Source organism: Oryzias latipes, chromosome 10 (assembly GCF_002234675.1).
Source record: "Oryzias latipes chromosome 10, ASM223467v1".
Classification (NCBI taxonomy): Eukaryota; Metazoa; Chordata; class Actinopteri; order Beloniformes; family Adrianichthyidae; genus Oryzias; species Oryzias latipes.
In genome coordinates, this window is record NC_019868.2 from 24,563,972 (window position 1) to 24,582,490 (window position 18,519).

General features: G+C 39.0%; 1 protein-coding gene across 3 annotated transcripts; it reads right to left on the bottom strand.

Moving 5' to 3' along the window:
- Positions 1–5,296: 5,296 nt before the first annotated feature.
- st3gal5 (ST3 beta-galactoside alpha-2,3-sialyltransferase 5) lies at positions 5,297–18,162 on the bottom strand. 3 transcript variants are annotated; one of them, XR_002291036.2, is made up of 9 exons: positions 18,035–18,146; positions 14,519–14,626; positions 13,754–13,877; positions 13,280–13,489; positions 12,101–12,234; positions 11,816–12,002; positions 9,539–9,697; positions 8,439–8,633; positions 6,249–6,359 (listed from the first exon to the last, which is right to left on the bottom strand). XR_002291036.2 is itself a non-coding variant. In XM_011480452.2 (8 exons), exons 2-8 carry the CDS (start codon positions 14,539–14,541, stop codon positions 6,102–6,104), a joined length of 1,095 nt encoding a protein of 364 aa, XP_011478754.1. In that variant the 5' UTR covers positions 14,542–14,657; positions 18,035–18,162; the 3' UTR covers positions 5,297–6,101. The 3 variants fall into 3 exon arrangements, 2 of the variants coding, with proteins under 2 accessions (XP_011478754.1, XP_020562399.1); XM_011480452.2 differs by lacking the exon at positions 8,439–8,633 and having other exon boundaries at positions 5,297–6,359; positions 14,519–14,657; positions 18,035–18,162; XM_020706740.2 differs by lacking the exon at positions 8,439–8,633 and having other exon boundaries at positions 5,297–6,359; positions 18,035–18,143.
- Between the last annotated feature and the right edge of the window lie 357 nt (positions 18,163–18,519).

The following is an 18,519-nucleotide window of genomic DNA, read 5'->3' on the forward strand; positions in this document are numbered from 1 at the left end:
GAGGCCAATCACACACACAAAATTATCAGTACCCCTTTTTTTTTTTAAATCACAAACTTCTATGTGTTGCAGCGAAGGTCCAACAGCACTCGGGTGATCTATGGCGACACGGTTACACTAGAACAGATAAACAGGGTGTCTACAGATCTATAGGAGTCAAATTCAAGACTTTTAAATATGAATTGTAGACAATATGAACAAAGAAAATAAACAGCATGTATAGTTTAGAAAACATACATGCAAACACCAAATAATTTAGGAAAAAGCCAAAACAATAGACTAAATTGTTAAATATTAGAAATCATCCACTATTATTGTCGTTCCGCACATGAATTGATAACAGTATCATCAAAATAGTGTTTTTAAGCAAACTACTCCAGGAAAAGATTGATCTAAAGGTATTTGGACTAGAAAAGTATGTTGGTCCTGACCGAGTCCTAAACCTTACGTTTGTTCTGTAATAAGACACCTCTGCTCCAAACCAAAGCTTGTACACAAGATCACATGACTGAAGATCTCTTCAGTCATTGGTCAGGAATTATGAGGGCGGAGCAAAGCAACAAGAGTCAAAATAATGGAAGTCCTGCACTTTGCTATCCTTGTGGGGACAGTTCACTTATTTAAACTTTACACTTAACTGACCATTTTTGAACATCTGTATCAACGCCAACACTTTTTACTTTGGTACGGCGGAAACTGAGGAGGTGTCGGCTAAGAAGGTACGCTGAAGGAATGTGGATCACGTTAGAAGTTGTTTCTTGATTCATTTCAATGAGTTGCTGTGTCTCATTGTCATGGACCATGGTTCACGTTCCGGCTGTGTTTACATCCTGTAATGACTTACTACGGTGGCCGTTTTGGTCCAGTTGTTCCACTCCAAGGACGGATTGTATTCAGACTGAGGAATAGAACCGGAGTTTATTACGATTGGAAACCAACCGAGACCACCTGGAAAGATGGGTCAGAGGGCGGTTCCTGAACCCGAACCGGGGTCTGCTTGGGTGTAATCAGACTGAAAATTTGTTTGGAAAAATTTGGAATAAACAAAATCTGGTTCACTTTAAGCGCATCAAATGTGTCCAGTCTGAAAACCCCCTCAACCACTAAATCTTTCCAAATCCACATGTGTAATTTTGTAGCCTTGGTCACAAATCGCAAGTATTTTTTAAACTTATCTCAACTTCCTTAACTTTAACAAAAACTTTGCATGGCAACAAATAGGTAGGAAGCAACAATCTTTAAAATGTCATCAAGCAACTGTTCATCGTTGTTGCTCGTCCCCGTCCTCAGCACCCAGATCCCCTCTGACTTCAGTGTGGAGCCACACATTGTGCAGATACCAGAGGCAGCTTTTGTTCCACATGGCACATCCTTCATTATACCACAGGTCGCATCAATTGCAGAATTGGATGGAGTAGAGAGGAAACAAACAGCCTGCTGTTGCTCTGCACATGCGATTTGATCGCCTTGACCCCCGTCGATTTAGATGTCCTTTTGCAAATTATACAGTTTAATTCATAAGGGTTTCCCCTTTTTACCACCACAAGTAATTCATATTTTCGCGTCTTTTCTCCATGAATGTACATGTTCCCACAACAACAAGCATGAACTAATCGAGGTTAAACAATTTACCACCAGTTCACGACCAACGCAACCTGGAAATGTTTTTGTTTTTAGAGACAGGTCACATCAAGTTGGCAAGAAAAAAAAAAAAAACCTATACGTAAGAAATTAAGGCCATTTTTAAGGCCTAATAAAATTCAATTCAAGACCTTTTAAGACTTTTCAAGCATCTGTAAAAGGGGATCCGAGGGGGACGAAACTGCTGGTGTGTCCCAAAAAGTGCTGTTACAGTTTTATTTATGTCATTTTACTATTTTTAGAAGCTCGTTCTTTACATTTCCTGTTTTGAAACTCCAGAACATTAAACTATTGTTCAACACAAAAAAACAAATAAGCTGTCATGTCTACTCAAAAACATCATTTGAATAAAGGTGGGAGTTACCAAAAAATTCTGATACGTTCAGGGAAAATCTGTCCTTGATTGATTATATAGACTGTCCTCACAAAATCAGCTGAAGGAGTTGGAGACAAAGAGAGTGGAGCGGGGGTCACTGAAGGCAACACTTATCAGAAAGGTAAAAGGTTAGAAATAGAGGTGACTCCACAAAAGGGAGTCCAGATGATCTGCTGATGGCTCCAGGTTGTGTTTAAGAAAATATGTCCAACAGCAGCAACTTTGGGATTAAAAAAAAAAAAGATCAAAATTAAAAGGGTGGCGTTGAATGGTCAGTGGGTGCTACCCACCGCTGCCCTCGCCGCCCCCCTTTTGAACCACCTGTCCTGATCTTGTTGATCCTTAAAATGTGCTGTAAGAAAGAAGAACCGCAAAAACAATATGGTCCTTACAGTCCAGGTCTGCTGCTAGGACATAATAAAAAAACTTCTGTGAGAATCTGCTTCAAAAGTGACAAAAGGCAAACTAAAAAGACACCAGACTGAGCATTGATGGTTTTTCATGACTGTTTTGATTTAAGTTTATTTTTCATTGTTTTAAATTTTCTGAACTGATTTTACCATCATTCTGGTTTTTATTCAAATCTTAAATGAGGTTTGTGTGATCCAGTGGTTATTATGCAGTCTACTGCCTTATATCCTTTCAAAATAAAAGACATCCGGCCTCAAATAAGATCCTCATTTTGCAGCAGATTTCCGTCAATTAAAAATTCAAGAAAGTCACACATGACATTTTTTTATCATTATGAATTTAATGTGTCTTCATCTATTTTCCTCCTTTCACTATATAATATGAATGTGAAAACATGTGTCTAAAATCAATTTTTCTAATATAAATATGTTTTTTGTCTCTTAAAAGCAACTAGACACTGTTTAGCAGCAGGAGATCACATATAATTGTGCATAAACTACTCCGATAGCAGATTGGACCTTTTACCATCATTTTTCTGAGTTATCCCAAATGTAAATATACATAACAAAACTTAATTGATTAAAATAAATTAACCAAAACTAAAAAAAAAGTCTAGATATTCATTTTTTTCTTTAAGGCCAAAGAGCCACAAAAGAAGGATAAATGAGACTCCGGAGCCTCAGGTTGCAGAGTCCTGCTTTGGTTACAAAGACCTTTGTTCTGTTTATTTATTTACTGCAACTAATTAAAGATGAGGAGAATCAATCACTGTTATCAAGAAAGAAAAAAACCTTAGCACATCAGAAGACACACTGCTGCTCCTGGAGTCTCTGTGATCATACATTTAACAGATAACAAGGTTTTTTTTGTTTTTTGAGAGTTTTGAACGTTTTTCCAAACCAGTCATGTAAGGCACCATCATACCAAACTACCATAATGTTAAAATTTAACCAGCTGGTTAAAATGTTCTTTAGATATATATATTTTTTGCAGCAATATAATAATATAATAAGTCACAAAGCAATAAATCAGCAGACATATAAAACTCAAAGAGAGAACAAAAAGAACAATCCGTACTTCTGAAGTAATGTCAATCTGGCAGAATTGAATTATCTCGGTTTATAAACAGTTATGTTGCAATTCTATGAAGAGAAACCTTAATTTTATTTTTTTATAACAACCCAATTTGTGCTTCAGTTTCCAGTTCAACTGAACATCAATTGTACTTTATGAAAAGTTGGCACACTTATAGTTTGTTTTACTTAATAAGATATTTTTAATGCAGGCAAATGATATTTTACTCATTTTTTTATGTTTACTAAGCAAAGCTTTGAAAATACTTGCTTCAAAGTAAAACATTCCAAACTTTTATTCTATTAAATATATAGAAATTGAAGAAAAATATACATGAATGGGGTTTGTGGAGCCCAAACCACTGAAAATCTGTTAAATCGTTTGGCATTTGTGTGGCGGTTGGGTCTTAAGTTTTGATGCCAACTCCACCCCGTCTTATCAGGGCTGTGGGAACAACATATGCTCTCAAATGCAAGGACAGGGTTTTTAGGAGAGCTCGTTTGTTTGACGCAAGCAATAAATGCAGCATGGGATTGTGGGTGCAAGTTAATACCAAACAAGGCATCTTTCACCTGAAACCCTGAAGGGGTCCCAGTGCAAGTCTAGAGGGTCACTTCCATGTTCCTGAAGCTTCTTCCAACACTTTCAACCATGCATCCATCTGAACACTAACCATGCAGAATCCTGTTTAAATGCATGAATGACGTCATAAATCAAAACCCGTGCATGAAGGTGATGTCTGCATCATTCACAAAAACGAGCAAAACAAGGTAAGTTTTCAGACACAACAAAAGTCTCAATTTCCACCCATGCAACTAGGATCTTATTTCACCAACAATCTCCAAATGTCACATTTGTTTATTTAGAGACTTTCTTTGACATAAAGGCAAATGATTAACAGCATGGGCAGCAGAAGTCTGTGTGCAAAAGGAGTGCATGTGCACATAGGAAACAAGCGCTAACCCAATTTCACTTTGCTAGTGTTTAATTAAATAATCAATTAAAATAGGCTGCTATTGATAAAAAAAAAACATTAATTAAACATAATCAACAACAAAAAACAACAGGTTTCCTTTTGTTTTTAGTATTAATTCGAAGATTTGTTTTGTTGATATTTTGAAGATACTAAAGAAATAAGGCTTACCCACTAAAAGTCGATAAAAATGTAAAACCTTGCACTTTTGCCTACCCGCGCGAAATTCCACCTGACCAGTGTTGGAGGTCGACTTCCGGTTTGATGCTTCAAAATAAATAGACTGTTAAAAATACATCCGGTAATAATCCTGACTAAATTAAAATATATTTTTCGGGGGATTTTTTCTTCTTCTTTTAACCCAATTCTATCCTTTTAACCCTATCCTATCCTAGGCACTTTAACATTGGGAGTTGGATCATCTAGACCCACTAGACAGTGCGCTGAACCTTTTTTCTTCAATGATTTGTGATCCTCACTGGTGTCCATGGATTACATGAAATCTTTCCACCTTTATCCACCTTAGTCATAGGGAGAACAAGTCAATAGGATGGGGTCATCTAAGAAAGCACAAGGGTTAAAGACCGTGTGATGCATTTTTATAGTGCTGCGCAAAGTTGAAGTTAAATTCTTTTCACTAAATTCACAAACGACTGACTTCCGGTCGCGGTAACTGAAAATGGGCCAGTCTGGAGTGGAAATCAACAAAAACCGATTGTTTTGTTAATGAGTTTCAGAAGTATAAATATGTATGATATTCATATCTCCAGTATCTTCTCTTCATGACTTCTCTACCAAAGACCAAAGCCAAACAACAGACACTTATTGAAAAAAAAACTTTTTATTTTTTTACTGTTCATTAGTACCACATAAATATAACAAAAACCGTAACATGCACTGCGCCTATGAATTTATTAAATAAAAACAAATGACTTCATTAATTATTTGTATATCCTTCAGACTTTCACAGATGACTTATTTTGGGGGGAAAAAATAGTAAGAACAAATATAGCCGCAAATAACAAAAAAAACAAAAAACAAACAACATATGTATTACTACTCCAAAAATACTCACACCCCTAAAGTATGAATAATTGTAGTCACTACTGTATAAATAATGCTACATCAATAAACCAACTTAACAGGTATACATACAAACTAATGATCACGTTTGATGATTTTAAGCATTTTCAAACTCAACATACATGATAAACAAGTTTCATGCCAGTTTCCTTCTGTCTGGGTAAAAGCATGCTCATTTTAAATGTTAAACTGTAAAATACTGTGCACTTAATATGAGCTAAAAAGTAGCCAGGCTTTTAGATCTTAACATTCAGAAAATACAAATAAAACAACTTCAATTACACAACATATTATATTAGTTCCTACATTTGACGTGTGGCTCATTATCATATGAAACAAATACGCAATTTTGATGTTTCTTTAATTTTTTTCCTGTTCCCAATTATTTATACCAGCTTCCTTTTTTTTTACTAGAATATTTGCAGAGTAAAATCAGGTTTTGATGTTTTGCTTATAAAAAGATAATTATATAAATTAGCATACAAAAATAAGTTAGGAATAAAAGGTCAAGCTGGCGGTGGAAACAGTGGGGAGTGGGCGGGGTCAGCTGGAACAGAAGCTGCAGTAGATTCCTCCCGTCAGGTCAGTGATAGTGTGCCCTTTGACCAGGCTCTGCAGAAGCCGAGTCTCTGTGTCCACATTATGCATCGTTTGCTTTTGCATGACACCTATGGGCTGGTGGTCGTAGTAGTGGAGTGGGACATTCTGATGGGGCAGGTTGTAGCCAAAACCCGCCAAGCTGACCTCGTCACAAAGCAAGCTGGCCAAATTCAGAGCTGATACTCCCAGAGTGGGCACATTCTGCAAGAAATGGAAACATTTTATTCTAGCATCTTGTAAAAACGGAGCAAAAACTAAAGAATACGTTCACAAAACAACTAGTTTTAGTCAAGAATTGTATCATATTACACTTGAAAGAGTTACTCTGATCATCTGTGTCCGAATTCCTTCACTATTTCCTCACCAATTCCCGCGCTATCTAGATCGCGTTCGCCATTTTGTAGTGGTGTCCCAATCTACAACTGCCCTAGAAATTCCCCAGAAGTCTCTGCGAAAAACCAGTGTGATTGGCAAATATAGACCATAATGCATTGCGTTTTGACAATTTTTGCAAAGAAAATGTATTTCAATGTGTTATTTAAAGAAAATCTTAATGTTTTCATCTTCAGTGGATTCATAAATGGTCGTCGCAAAACGCTCATATCAATGAGATCTTTACTTCGTGAAATCGATGACGTCATATTCGCCGTAAAAAAAAATATATATATATATATTTATTTATTTTTTCTTTTTCTTTTTAAAGTAGTTAGGGGTTTTGGTGGGAATTTGGACACAGCCTAATGGATTTCAAAAGCTTTCCTTTGATGGAACGGAAAGCTTACAGCCCCCCACACCCCCAAACTAACATTACTGTTGCAATATAAATGGTGATCAATGTCAGAGCTATACCGCCGTACAGTTTTGATCCAGACTCCAGCTCAGACGAGGAAAACAAAGACGTTCATGGAACTAGTGGTCAAGATCCTATATGTATCCATGTAGTGTGTTCTCTAAACAAGAGAATACACTACATTTACAATATGGTATTTGGCGCATACTTGCATTGCAGCACTTTTCTACCTCCTTTTAGTCACCCTCAAGCTGCCAACCAAGAAACTGCAGCATTTAAAACTGTTGGCAACCTTTACCACTCAAAGAGCCATTTGGATCAGATTCCCACAGAAATTAAACTATAGGGAGCTGCAACAGCTTTTGGAAAACCCAGTGTTTCCATTGAATGGCATCATTTGACTGGTTTTTAAAGTTCCTGAAGAGATTTTTTTTTTTAATCCTCTGTCATTTAATGGGTTCCGATGAGAACTATTTCCAGAGAGGCCACAAAACTAGCAAATATGTGGCAATTACCTAGCAGTTAATCTGCTTCTCCATGTGATTTTTGGCAACAATCCACATTTTTTGTGATCTGGATCAGGATGTTTTTGGGCGAAAGCTTTGAGTTTCTTCTGAGACTTTGTTGTTTGCTAATTCCTCATTACATATGAATCACACTGGTAAAGTCGTTAAAAGCAAACAAATCTGCCCAGGTGCCATCAAACGTACGGTTTTCTTTTTAGGAACTTCAATTTTCTCTAATTTCTCCATCGTTGTTCTACCTGTGTTGGAACATTGTTACTTAGAAAATGTCTACATTTAGATTTTTAACCTAATACTCAGCCTGTTAGTTTTTGTTTTTTTAAATTATTTTTATGAACCTTTCCTATTTACTGCTTGCCGAATGTAGTCGTCAGCACAGGAAGTAACACGACTTGATCTCTGAGGCTCCGCCTTTTGTTCCTTCTGGGTGCCGCCCATTTCATGGCGTCAACCTTGGAAGGGGCTGGTGCTCAGAGAGGAGATTTTAGAGGAATGCTTAGAAATCTTAATACCACTTTGGGATTGTTTTTACTGAGGAATTAACATTACAAAAATATTTCTGTCTATTGTGTTTTTCCTAAAGGAATAATTATTTTACACCCCTGCCTTACTGTGGTAAGCTTACAGACATGAACAAAGCGTGTGTCAGACATGAGCAAACATGCTCTGCCACTCCTAATCATGGGCATACTGGCAAATCTAAAATGATGTAAACGGTCTGAACTGATGGATCTAATTCACAACTGTCTGTCTCCATTTTATAAAAAAAAAATAATAATAATAATAATAACCTTTCCAAACCTCCTTTGTCTTTTCTTTACCTTCCTTGTATTCAGTAAAAATAAACAGCATGAACAATTCAAAAAGTTCTGTCGTCTCATTTTCAACATGACAGAAGACTAACGTGTTAAACAGCATGCCTGTTTTGCAAGAGCAAACATGTATGTTTGCGCCATGAAAGCTCACCTTGTTTCATTTGCTTAACGGGTGTCTGGTTACAAACTCAACGCACTTCTCACACACAGGATTTGATTTTCAACTCAATCGTTTTGTCCCGAAGTATCTTGGACTGTATACGGTAACTTTGGGAGTTGAGCTTCAAAAGTCAGCGCCGCATTCCAGCGCTTCGCTCCTGTCAGCGGTGGTGATAAGACGGGCAAACTGGTAGAAACAGGGTGAAATCACTCAAATCAATGAACCAAAATCAGTTTGTTCATTTCTCTGCATCACAGAGTTCTGCAGTGAAAGAAGGAAGCCTTCCCCTTCAGAGTGTGTACGCATTTCTGTACGTCCACCATTCTGCTTAAATTATTGCCAAAGAAAACATCTGAGCCAACAGGATGTGTTCAAGTCCCTCCTCGCAGCATGAAGTCGTTACACATTTTAAAGGTCAGACCGGATCTTCGATCTTGAAGGTCTGTGTAATAATGAGGCAACTCAAACCACTTTTGGTTTCTTTCTGTCTCTCTGTTGTCCACACCCACTGTCACTCAGGAATGTCCTCTAGTTTGTTTTATTTTAAGACTAACCGGACGTCTTTCTCCATGTTCTTTGTTATAAAATGACAGCATGCATTGGAACATAAATGTAGAAAAATCAAACGTGACGGTTAATCATCTGAGTTTTAGAATTCAGAGATTTGTAGGAATTAGACAGTTGACAGTGATTCAGATTGTTTGCGATTCAATGATTGATCTTCATCAGTTCAGCAGCTGGACTCATTCACAGCGGAGTCATTGTAGTTCTGCTGTGTCATTATAGTACAGAAATGCAACCTGATTAAAAAGCTAATATAATAGAACGGAAACAAAACAAAACTAAAGACTCAAAGGTAAAATGGTAACCAATGGAGACTTTAACAGTAATCAAAATGCCATTTATACAAAAGACACTAGCTTCAGTCTAAGGAAGTGTCTATATACAGGACAAATTGTCTTATTTTGTTTTGTCAAATAATAAAAAATAATAATAATAATACCCCACTTGGATTTCTGCATGAAAAGCGCACTTCAAAGGCTTTCTTTTGGGCAGTTCGCCTCTTTTTCACATCCACCTGAGAGCCTTACCTGGTCCCAGCCCCACAGCAGAGGTCTTGGGGTTGGATATTTCAGGAGATCCAATGCCGTCTCTTTAATGACGAGCGGGTTCAGCAGTCGGAACCTGTGAGGATCAAGAGGGATTTCCTTTGGAACCTTCTGCCAGAAGAACAACCAGTCCCACAGAGACTGCAAGAGAGAACATACAGATTATAAAAAACCTGAACTACAGTTTAAAACCAAAAACATTTTGTTGTAGTAGATTCAGCCGTTTCAGGTGAGTGGTAAACGGGGGAAGTCTACTTAAGGTAAGGTTAACTTTATTGTCCTCAAAGAGGAAAATTGTTCTGGTCCACAGAGCTGCAAACTGTTAAAACATCCTTCAACGTTCACACATCACGTCTAGTAAATAAATAATAAGAGTATACAGATTTACCCCCCAGGCCTGACCCTCACAGTCGAGAACACGAATAGTAAAAGTAAAGTTAATTGAAGGGTCATCTGCAACGGAAAGGAGACTGATAATAATTGTGTCATCAGAGAACTTTATAATTTTGTTTAGAAGATTCCGATTAATGAAGGTTTTCCTGAACAGGAAAGGAACAATTTTCAAAACTAACTAATCAATTTTGTTGCTGACAAACATTTAAATACCTTTTCAGTGTTTAGGCTAAATTGCCAAACCCGGGTCCACTGGCTGATTAGCTGGATCCGGTGATTTTAGAGTCTGGTAACCAGAAGACATTTCATCCAGACACTCAGAAGGACGTAGGATAAAGAAAGAGGTTCTACTGGTGCAGCAGCAGATGTTTGAAAGCGGTGTCACACAGCCGCCATGTACATACTGCACATATTGCACGGATGAAAATTGGTCATACGTGAATATACGTTGAAAATAGGGGTGTAACGATACGCTAAAATCTCAATTCGGTTTGATTCAGAGTTTCTTAGGGCTTGGTTCGATACGTTTCGGTTCGGTACTGCTGTTTAACAAATCTGCCTGATATAAACTGCTATTTTATGAACTATTATTTTATTGTTATTTATTGTGTGTGTTTTGTTGTCGGACACCCGAATTTCTCCCTTGGGATATTAATAAAGTTTTTATCTATCTATTTTCTGTATTTTTTTTCGGAACAAAAAAGGCAGAAAAAAAATTACTTGCAAAATGCATTTATTGGTTTTATATAACGATGAATAAAATTGACCTATGTTGGTGATCTACTTACTAAAATAATAAAAACTACTAGCTGCCAGGAACCAAAAACTTTGGATAATCAACACTGGCCTGAAAAATTAACTTGCACATTTATTTTCTGGTAGACCCGATTGTTCCCCGCGTCTGCATTAGCCATGCTGATCCTGTGGACATGCGCACAGTCGCCTCCGTCACCTAACAGCTGTTGAACCTGAACTGCAATGATGTTTCTGGCCGTCGAAGACGGATCTTCCTTCCTTCACACACTTGCACTCCGCACGGCCACGCTCTGCCCCCACACACCCCTCCCCCCTACAGGCACGCAAGTTCAGAAACCATTGAGAGTCTCGGCGGAAAACCGCGAGTAACATTAGTTCCGCCTCTCCGCAAAGTGAATACATTTGGGGGGATAAACAAACCGAAAAGGTACAAGAGTGAACCGAACCGAAAGTGCCGTACCGAAACGGTTCGGTCCAATATGTGCACCGTTACACCCCTAGTTGAGAAAAGTTATGGTTTGCATGGGAAATTTTCAAACGTCTAACGCTAAAACGACAGAAGAAGTACGGTATGAATAAACCACGAAAAGAACACATAAATCATGCAGTGTATAATTATTGCACTGTTTATGTGCAGTTCATTAGTGATCTGTGCGCCATCTATGTAATTTGAATGAGTTATGTGCGCCGTCTACACGTAAAAGTTGCACATCGGTGGTACATGCGTGAAAGGTCTGTTGGACATACGTGGAGTGATCGTGGAAAAGGCTGTGAATCATTACTTAGCAACCTGATTTGGTCCACAAATCAAGATCAATGATTCACAGATCAAAACACGCTCCAAGATTCAATATATTGTGTTTGATTACTATGCATTTAATCTCCATCATTTATACCTTTTTTAGGAGATCATTACCAACAAACAGATAAAAACAAAGATCGGGAAACAGCAATCTCTGACATAACATACTTATATTTACATTTTTTGGAACAGATTGCAAATACCAGATAATTTGGATATTCAGTACAGCTCTAGAAGTGAAAGGACCTCCTGCAAAGACGGTTTGACCTGAAGAGACAAACTGAGGACGCCATCTGCTTAGCACTCACCACGGCGAGCTTGTTGACCATGGCAGAAATCCAGCTGAGGTCAACACTTTTATACACCACTGCTACGAACAGAGTATGTGGGTCCCTATCGACCCAGCGGATGGGGGTGCCTTCAGGGTAACTCATCCTGAAGCTGGTTCGATTTCCAACGTCGGCGACAAACTCACCCAGAGGTCCACTGTTCAACCTGAAGAACACGTTGAGATATAAAGACGGATTTAAAGTTGTTTCTCTGAGGAATCCTGTTTATAAACGCCCACAAAGAAAGAATCTTTGAGTTCCAACCTGATAATTGTATCAAAACGATCAATTAGAGGGCCGAGCTCCAGGCCTTTAAGAATGCCGCCGTTTCCCACGACCACGCAACGGCGACATCTTTCCCCCGACTCCTCTGACTGGGATTCGGACTCAGCCGGCAGCTGCAAACACAAATGTTAAAAATATATAAACAATTCAGCAAAATATCAATGAGAAAAAACCCTGAAAATATTGTGTATATTTAAAAATACACAACTGTCAGACTCTCTTTGCTGCACAATTTTGAACTTTTCTTATTCTAACTCGTCCGGTCCAGCAGCTGAGCAGATCGGAGCTGAAGCTCTCGTGTGTTGGACAGAGTTTCCTGTTACAATAGGAGGTTATGAATCTTCATATTTGTATAAACCCCTTTTGTATTTGAGGGTAAACTTTGCTTTTATTCATTTCTTGTTGGACTGGATGGACAGAGAAAAGAAAAGAAAAGAAATGGATGTTAGAGGCGGGGATACGAGTACAAAAGACAGAGGAGGAAGTTGGAGGACGAAGAAGAAGAAGTAGAAGGCGGTCGAATCACGAAGCCACAAGTTGCATGAGATCTATCATCATTACGGTCAGGTGGAGATGTTAGACAAAAGGTCACCTGTCCACGGACACATTCAAATTTTACAAATAACCCGTTAGTTCAAAAGAAACCTTCACATGCAAACATGTTACCACGTGCACCCACACAGCTCACAGGCACAAACATATGTAGAGCACACATCCTTTTCTCATGCATACGATCTGTGCAAAGGTGAGGTCGTGTCCACTGTGGTGGATGATGGAATGTAAAAAGACCACGGCGAGCAGGACTCCAACGGGCCAGAGAGTAAGGGAGCACGGAGAGCTCAAGCCCCAGTCCAGCCCCGGCCAAATGACAGCGCCGTGGGGAACCCGGCTAAAAACGCCACATTTATCATTAAAAGACCACTTACAAAAGATCTGAGCAGACTTTTTAGTGCTCATTATGCATTTTACCATGAATTAAGAATGTTTGTTTAAAAAATACAAACATACGTTTCACAATAATTTGCAGAGCCGAACTTTTTCTGATGCCGATCTACTTGATTTTCTTCAATAGAAACTCAAACTTTGCCAAGACTAAAAGTTCTTAAACAGAAAAAGCTTGCAGCCTTAAAACACACAAACCACAGTTTTTATTTTAACCTGGTCTAGAAGGTCTTCCACTTTGCCTTCCAGCCCTCTGAAGCCAAACGGGGGAGGGTACTGGAAGAGGTTGTCGGGTAACACCTTATCTCTCCACAGGAAGGGCTGCATCGCTCGACTGGAGGCAGGAAGTAAAGACAGCAGACTCTGCCTGGAGCCTCTGAGGCGACATTCTCCCTCCAGGACTTTGTGCACGTACTTGTGCACTTGCTAGAAAGGAAAAAGGCCAGCCATGTTTAGAGAACTTTTCTTCTTTATCAGCAACATAACATTTTCAGTTAAACAATATCTGCTCAACTCCAGAAATGTACCGTATGTGGTTTTGTTAAATACTTCTTAAAAAGCGGATTTCCGTCTCATGAACAGAGATAAGCAAATTGAATTTGTGCGTGCTCCTACATCAAGAAGAGAAACTAGTTTGCTTGATCATCATTTAAGATACTGAACAAAAAGGAAAGTCTCCTTTCACAGTACCTGTTTCTGCTCAGCACTGACATGGTGCCACTCCACAGGTTTACTCGGTTCGTTGCCAATTAGCACCAGAGATGCCATCACTAGACAAGCCAGGGCTAAACCGACCAAAAGGAACAGCCGTTGCCTGGAGACAAAAAAACAACAACAGTGTGTTTATATTCAATGCAGTGTGTGAACATGATAGCATGGTTCTAACCTGGTACCGAGCCACGCTAAATGGACTGATCTTTTGCCACAAACCTAAAACTTTTCTAATAATTTTTCACTATTTTTGATTTTTTTTTTCCTTTCTCCCAAATGATGTTCCTTAAAAAACTTTGAGAGGAAATACTTTGGACTGACTATAACCTTAAAAAGTAAAATATAAATGATACAATCCTGATTTTCATTGAATCTTGCCATCTGTCAAGAAGCTGATTTTCTCACTTTAGTCAAATCAAAATGAGGAAATATTTCAAATAGCCACTGATAAGCAGCATGATGGAACAATAGACAAGCTATTTTGTAGTTTATGCTAACAATTCTGCGCTCCTTCAGTTTTATTTCCACGTGAACACCAACCATAAAGTCAGATAGCTGGAACATTTAGTCTACCGACCTGCAAATATTGTTACAATAAACTACACAAATAATGATAAAGTAGCATTGGTACTGGAAAGTTTACTACTTTGCCCCCAGATCAGAGATAAGTCAAATGAAGTCCATGTAAGTGAGCGTGTCTGTGTGTGTGTGTGTGTGTGTGTTTGTGTGCTGGGTAATGATTACCTGAGCTGTCGCAGCAGCGGCATGCTGGTCTCATTAACTCTGGATCCAGTCGAGTTCTGTGACCCATCTACCGAAACCTGGATCCATCTGGCCCTCAGGGATCCCGTCCTGAACGTTCCGGGAGGGAAAATAATAATCACTGCAAAACAAAGCCCACAGCTGTACACGCTGCTCTAGCTTTATGACAGTTTTCTGAATACAACCTTATTTTTTTTTAACTTGTTCTGTCCCACAACTAAGCAAACAGATGAGAACTAAAGGCCTTTTGTGTTGGACAGGTTTAAATATTACAACAAGGGGTTATGTATCCGTGGATAGCCAAGGTGCATATTTGCATAAGCCTCTTTTTGTTTTTTAATTTGAATTTATTTATTAATTAAATTTTATTTTTTAAATATAAATATTTTAATTTTTTTACAAAGCGTCACCGCAGGTCAGCCCAGACGCCCGACCCAAGCAGCCCAAAGATCCTGACGCACCCACAGCTCCCCCCCATACACTACACTATCCTCTACCACCCCCCCTCACCCAACACCTTCCTCTACCCCTCCTCTCGTATTCGCCCCCGATGCCCTCCCCACTGTGCAAAAGGGAAGGTGAGCCCCAGCGGGCCCCGGCGAGGTGGCCCATAGGCGCATATTCAGGGGGTAACTGCGTAACCCCCGCCAGCCGACCCAACCCCCAGCACCGTACGCCTGGCCACCGCCCCGGCCTACAGGATCCCCACAAGCCTGAGAGGACCAGGCGGTAAGGTAGAATCCTTTGAATTGAACGTTTGAATGGTCTGGCACCTCAGCATCTTTTTTCGGAGCATTTACATCTTTATCGTTCACGGCGACTCCAACGATATGAAGCTTAAATTAGAAATGCTGAGACAAAAGTGAAGACTCATTAGACGATGGTACACACAGGTTTAGCGGGTTCAACAACTTAGGAGTCTATTGATGGATGCAATTATGTGAAATCTCTCACTGAGGTTAATTACCAGTAGGTTTTCTTCTATAAGCGTCAAGAAGTGACTACGCTCTTTGTTCAAGTGACTAATTTGCTCGTTCTGCGTGTCAGGACAACGTTTGGGAAACAAGCTTTTCAGTTCTGCTGCATATTCTGCCTGGAACACTCTAAAACAAATTCATTTTAGTACAAAACTCTTAAAAGTGGTTATGTTTCCAAGTTTTTATGCGTCTGTTTCTTAACTATTCTACACTTAAATGCCTGTTTTATTGAGGATTATGATTTTTTTTTTCTTATATAGTGTTAATTTCTATTTCTGTACTTATTCTATTACCAATCGGGTTAAAGAGTTCCCTGTGAAGTGTGCAGGTACAGGCTTTGTGGGTGGCCCCCTTATCAGTTCTATGTTCATGGCAGGAGCATAAACAGGGAGATGCTTAAATAGCTTGTTTCACCATGAGGAATGTCCTACAGCCGGATTGTGGATGAAGGTGACGTGCATCATGGAAAAGCCCTCCCACCGCCTGCACCACACTGTGGAGCAGAATGTTTCAATGCCGGACGATTCCGCGCACATCGGCGTTCGTTCCTCCACGCAGCGAGACGACTTCACAACTCTTTACAAAACATATTTCACTTTTAATGCGTCTTTTAATCTACTGTGTGTGGAGCCAAATGTGGCTCTTTGACCCCCCAACACTCTGGCCCTCTGGTTTAGGAAAAATAAAAAAAGATTTCATATTAAAAAGTAAATTGAAGTGTACTGAAGTAATACAAAAAAAAGTAAACGAACTTAAACTTTATTCAGCTCATTCACAAACAGTTGAAGGATTGTACGCATCACAAGTCGAACGTTGACTAATTTTGAGCACCAGAGAAAATCAGTTGGAGCTCAGTTTACAACTAGAATTAAGGCACAATAGATTATTAAATAGATTTTCTATTTTTAAAAAAATCAGAGGATTCTAAGAGTATGTTATGGTTGCAAAAAGTATGATACGGGTCACTAAATTAGCTCAGATTTAATTTGGGTCAGTTATAGTTACAAGTTTCTGGCTGAGATGCACACAAAACGGTCAAATAAACTTTTTTTTTCCCTTAATCACTGCTGACACTATACCTACTACGACTTCAGTACATTTGCCGTGTTAAGACAATCCTTTGAGACGCAGGAGGATTTATTTTGAAAGGACGTCATAAGAACCTCTTGTCAAAAGTCACACTATGTCATATTTTGACAAAAAGTGTATTTTCTCCAAGTTCCATTAATGCCAAAAAAACACAACAGTTTTGCTGTATTTGTCTTGATAGTAACAATAACATAAATAAAAAGCAGGGTCTTAATTTTCTAAAGGGTGAATGGAAACTTTGTGGCTCCTATTGGGTTGTGGTGCGAATGGCTCTTTATCTCCATTTATCTATATCAGCGTATGCACAGTACCAGAGGTGTAACGGTTCCTTTTAGCAGCGATTCGATATTTTTAGTTGGTTCATTTTGATCCACTGACCCCAAGATCGATCCAGGACATCTTTAGCCAATAATTCAACCAGTGTGACGAAATTCTTCATTCTTTTTATACCTAAATATCCATATGATGCTGCTGATAACACATTTTCTGTTTTGCTGCTGCTATATATAAACTAACTGATTTCTGTCTGTGGGGTAAGCAAAATATAATCTTATTGGTAAATGGTACTGAGTGCTGCTGATCTCTGGGCCAGATTGCCTTTGAAAAGGGGATCTAACCTCGATGAGTCTGTTTGCAGTAAAATAAAAACTAAAACAGATACGCATGCACCTGCTGAAAGAAGCTGACCTACTCCTTCTCGAGGGTGCATAATGCTAGTAGAAAGTCAGTCAGACTGTGGAACGAAGCTGACCAACCGGCCACCGTAGCAGCAAACACGCGCAGGGCAGATGCGTTATCTGACTGGTCTCAAGGATCACAAACAGCGGATCTCCGTTATTGAAAAAAATATATATATATATTTTACAGTGATTCCGGATTCTACATCGGAGAAGATCAGATCAGCCCCGCCAAAATCTGATGTGTCATTGTGACTCAGAGGATACAGAAGTGTACAAATGTTTCATCAGTGAGCAAATCCTGGGTCAAAGAAAAGGGCAAACAGAACCAAACATGTTTGGAAGAGAAACGCACGTCATTGTACCTGATGCGTTATAGATTAAAGAAGGGGCCTTTTACCCTTTTGTGTTTTGAGGAATATTCTGATGAATTATCCCCAAAATTTAGGATTATTTACTCCCACGAGAAGCTCTTTTTTTTTCAATTCAAGTTTTTTTGCTGGTAAATTTGCAAAAATTAACGGTGTCCAACGACAAACGCCAGCTGTTTGTGAGATAAAGCCGTGAGACAGACAGGAGTGGGCTAGCCCACGAGTGACATAGTGAACAAACTGTTATTCTGCGTTTCGTCTCTTAGAAAATATACTGGAGCTCTCCACGTTATGTAATAAGCAAGGCGCTCAAGCTTACCCGCCCCTACATCTGTTCCTTTCAGAAAACAATTCACAAATATGTGGTTTTAATCGTGGACTCACCCTTTCATCAGCTCCCAAGGCTCTTCATCGCGAGACCGTTTAAGAATTTTCCCCTCTCTGGTATATGAGGGCCAGTTCGAGGACTCGCTGACCAATCATAGCCGTCTCGCGCTGTTAACCCTTTCTCTCCACTACAGAAGCTGAACAGGAATGATCCAGAACGTTTAACGCTTTTTTTTTTTTTTTGCCTGGCTGAAGAAGAAAAAAATATTGTAAGAAAGATGCTAGAATATATATTGATATAAATAAAAAGAAACACATGAAAATAATAATCGGAATTTAGAGAAGCTACGCCACGCCCTGGTGCATGCTGGGATTAGAAATGCTGGGACAAGCTTTCTTTGCACATTTTTTTTCTTAAAGAAATATTGTTTTTTTTTTTTTTTGCGTTTTTGTTATAGGGAAATCTCGACTGATGCATATTTGAACGAAAAACCAAATTATTATTTTTGTTGCAGAAATCCACCCAATTTGAATTATTATTT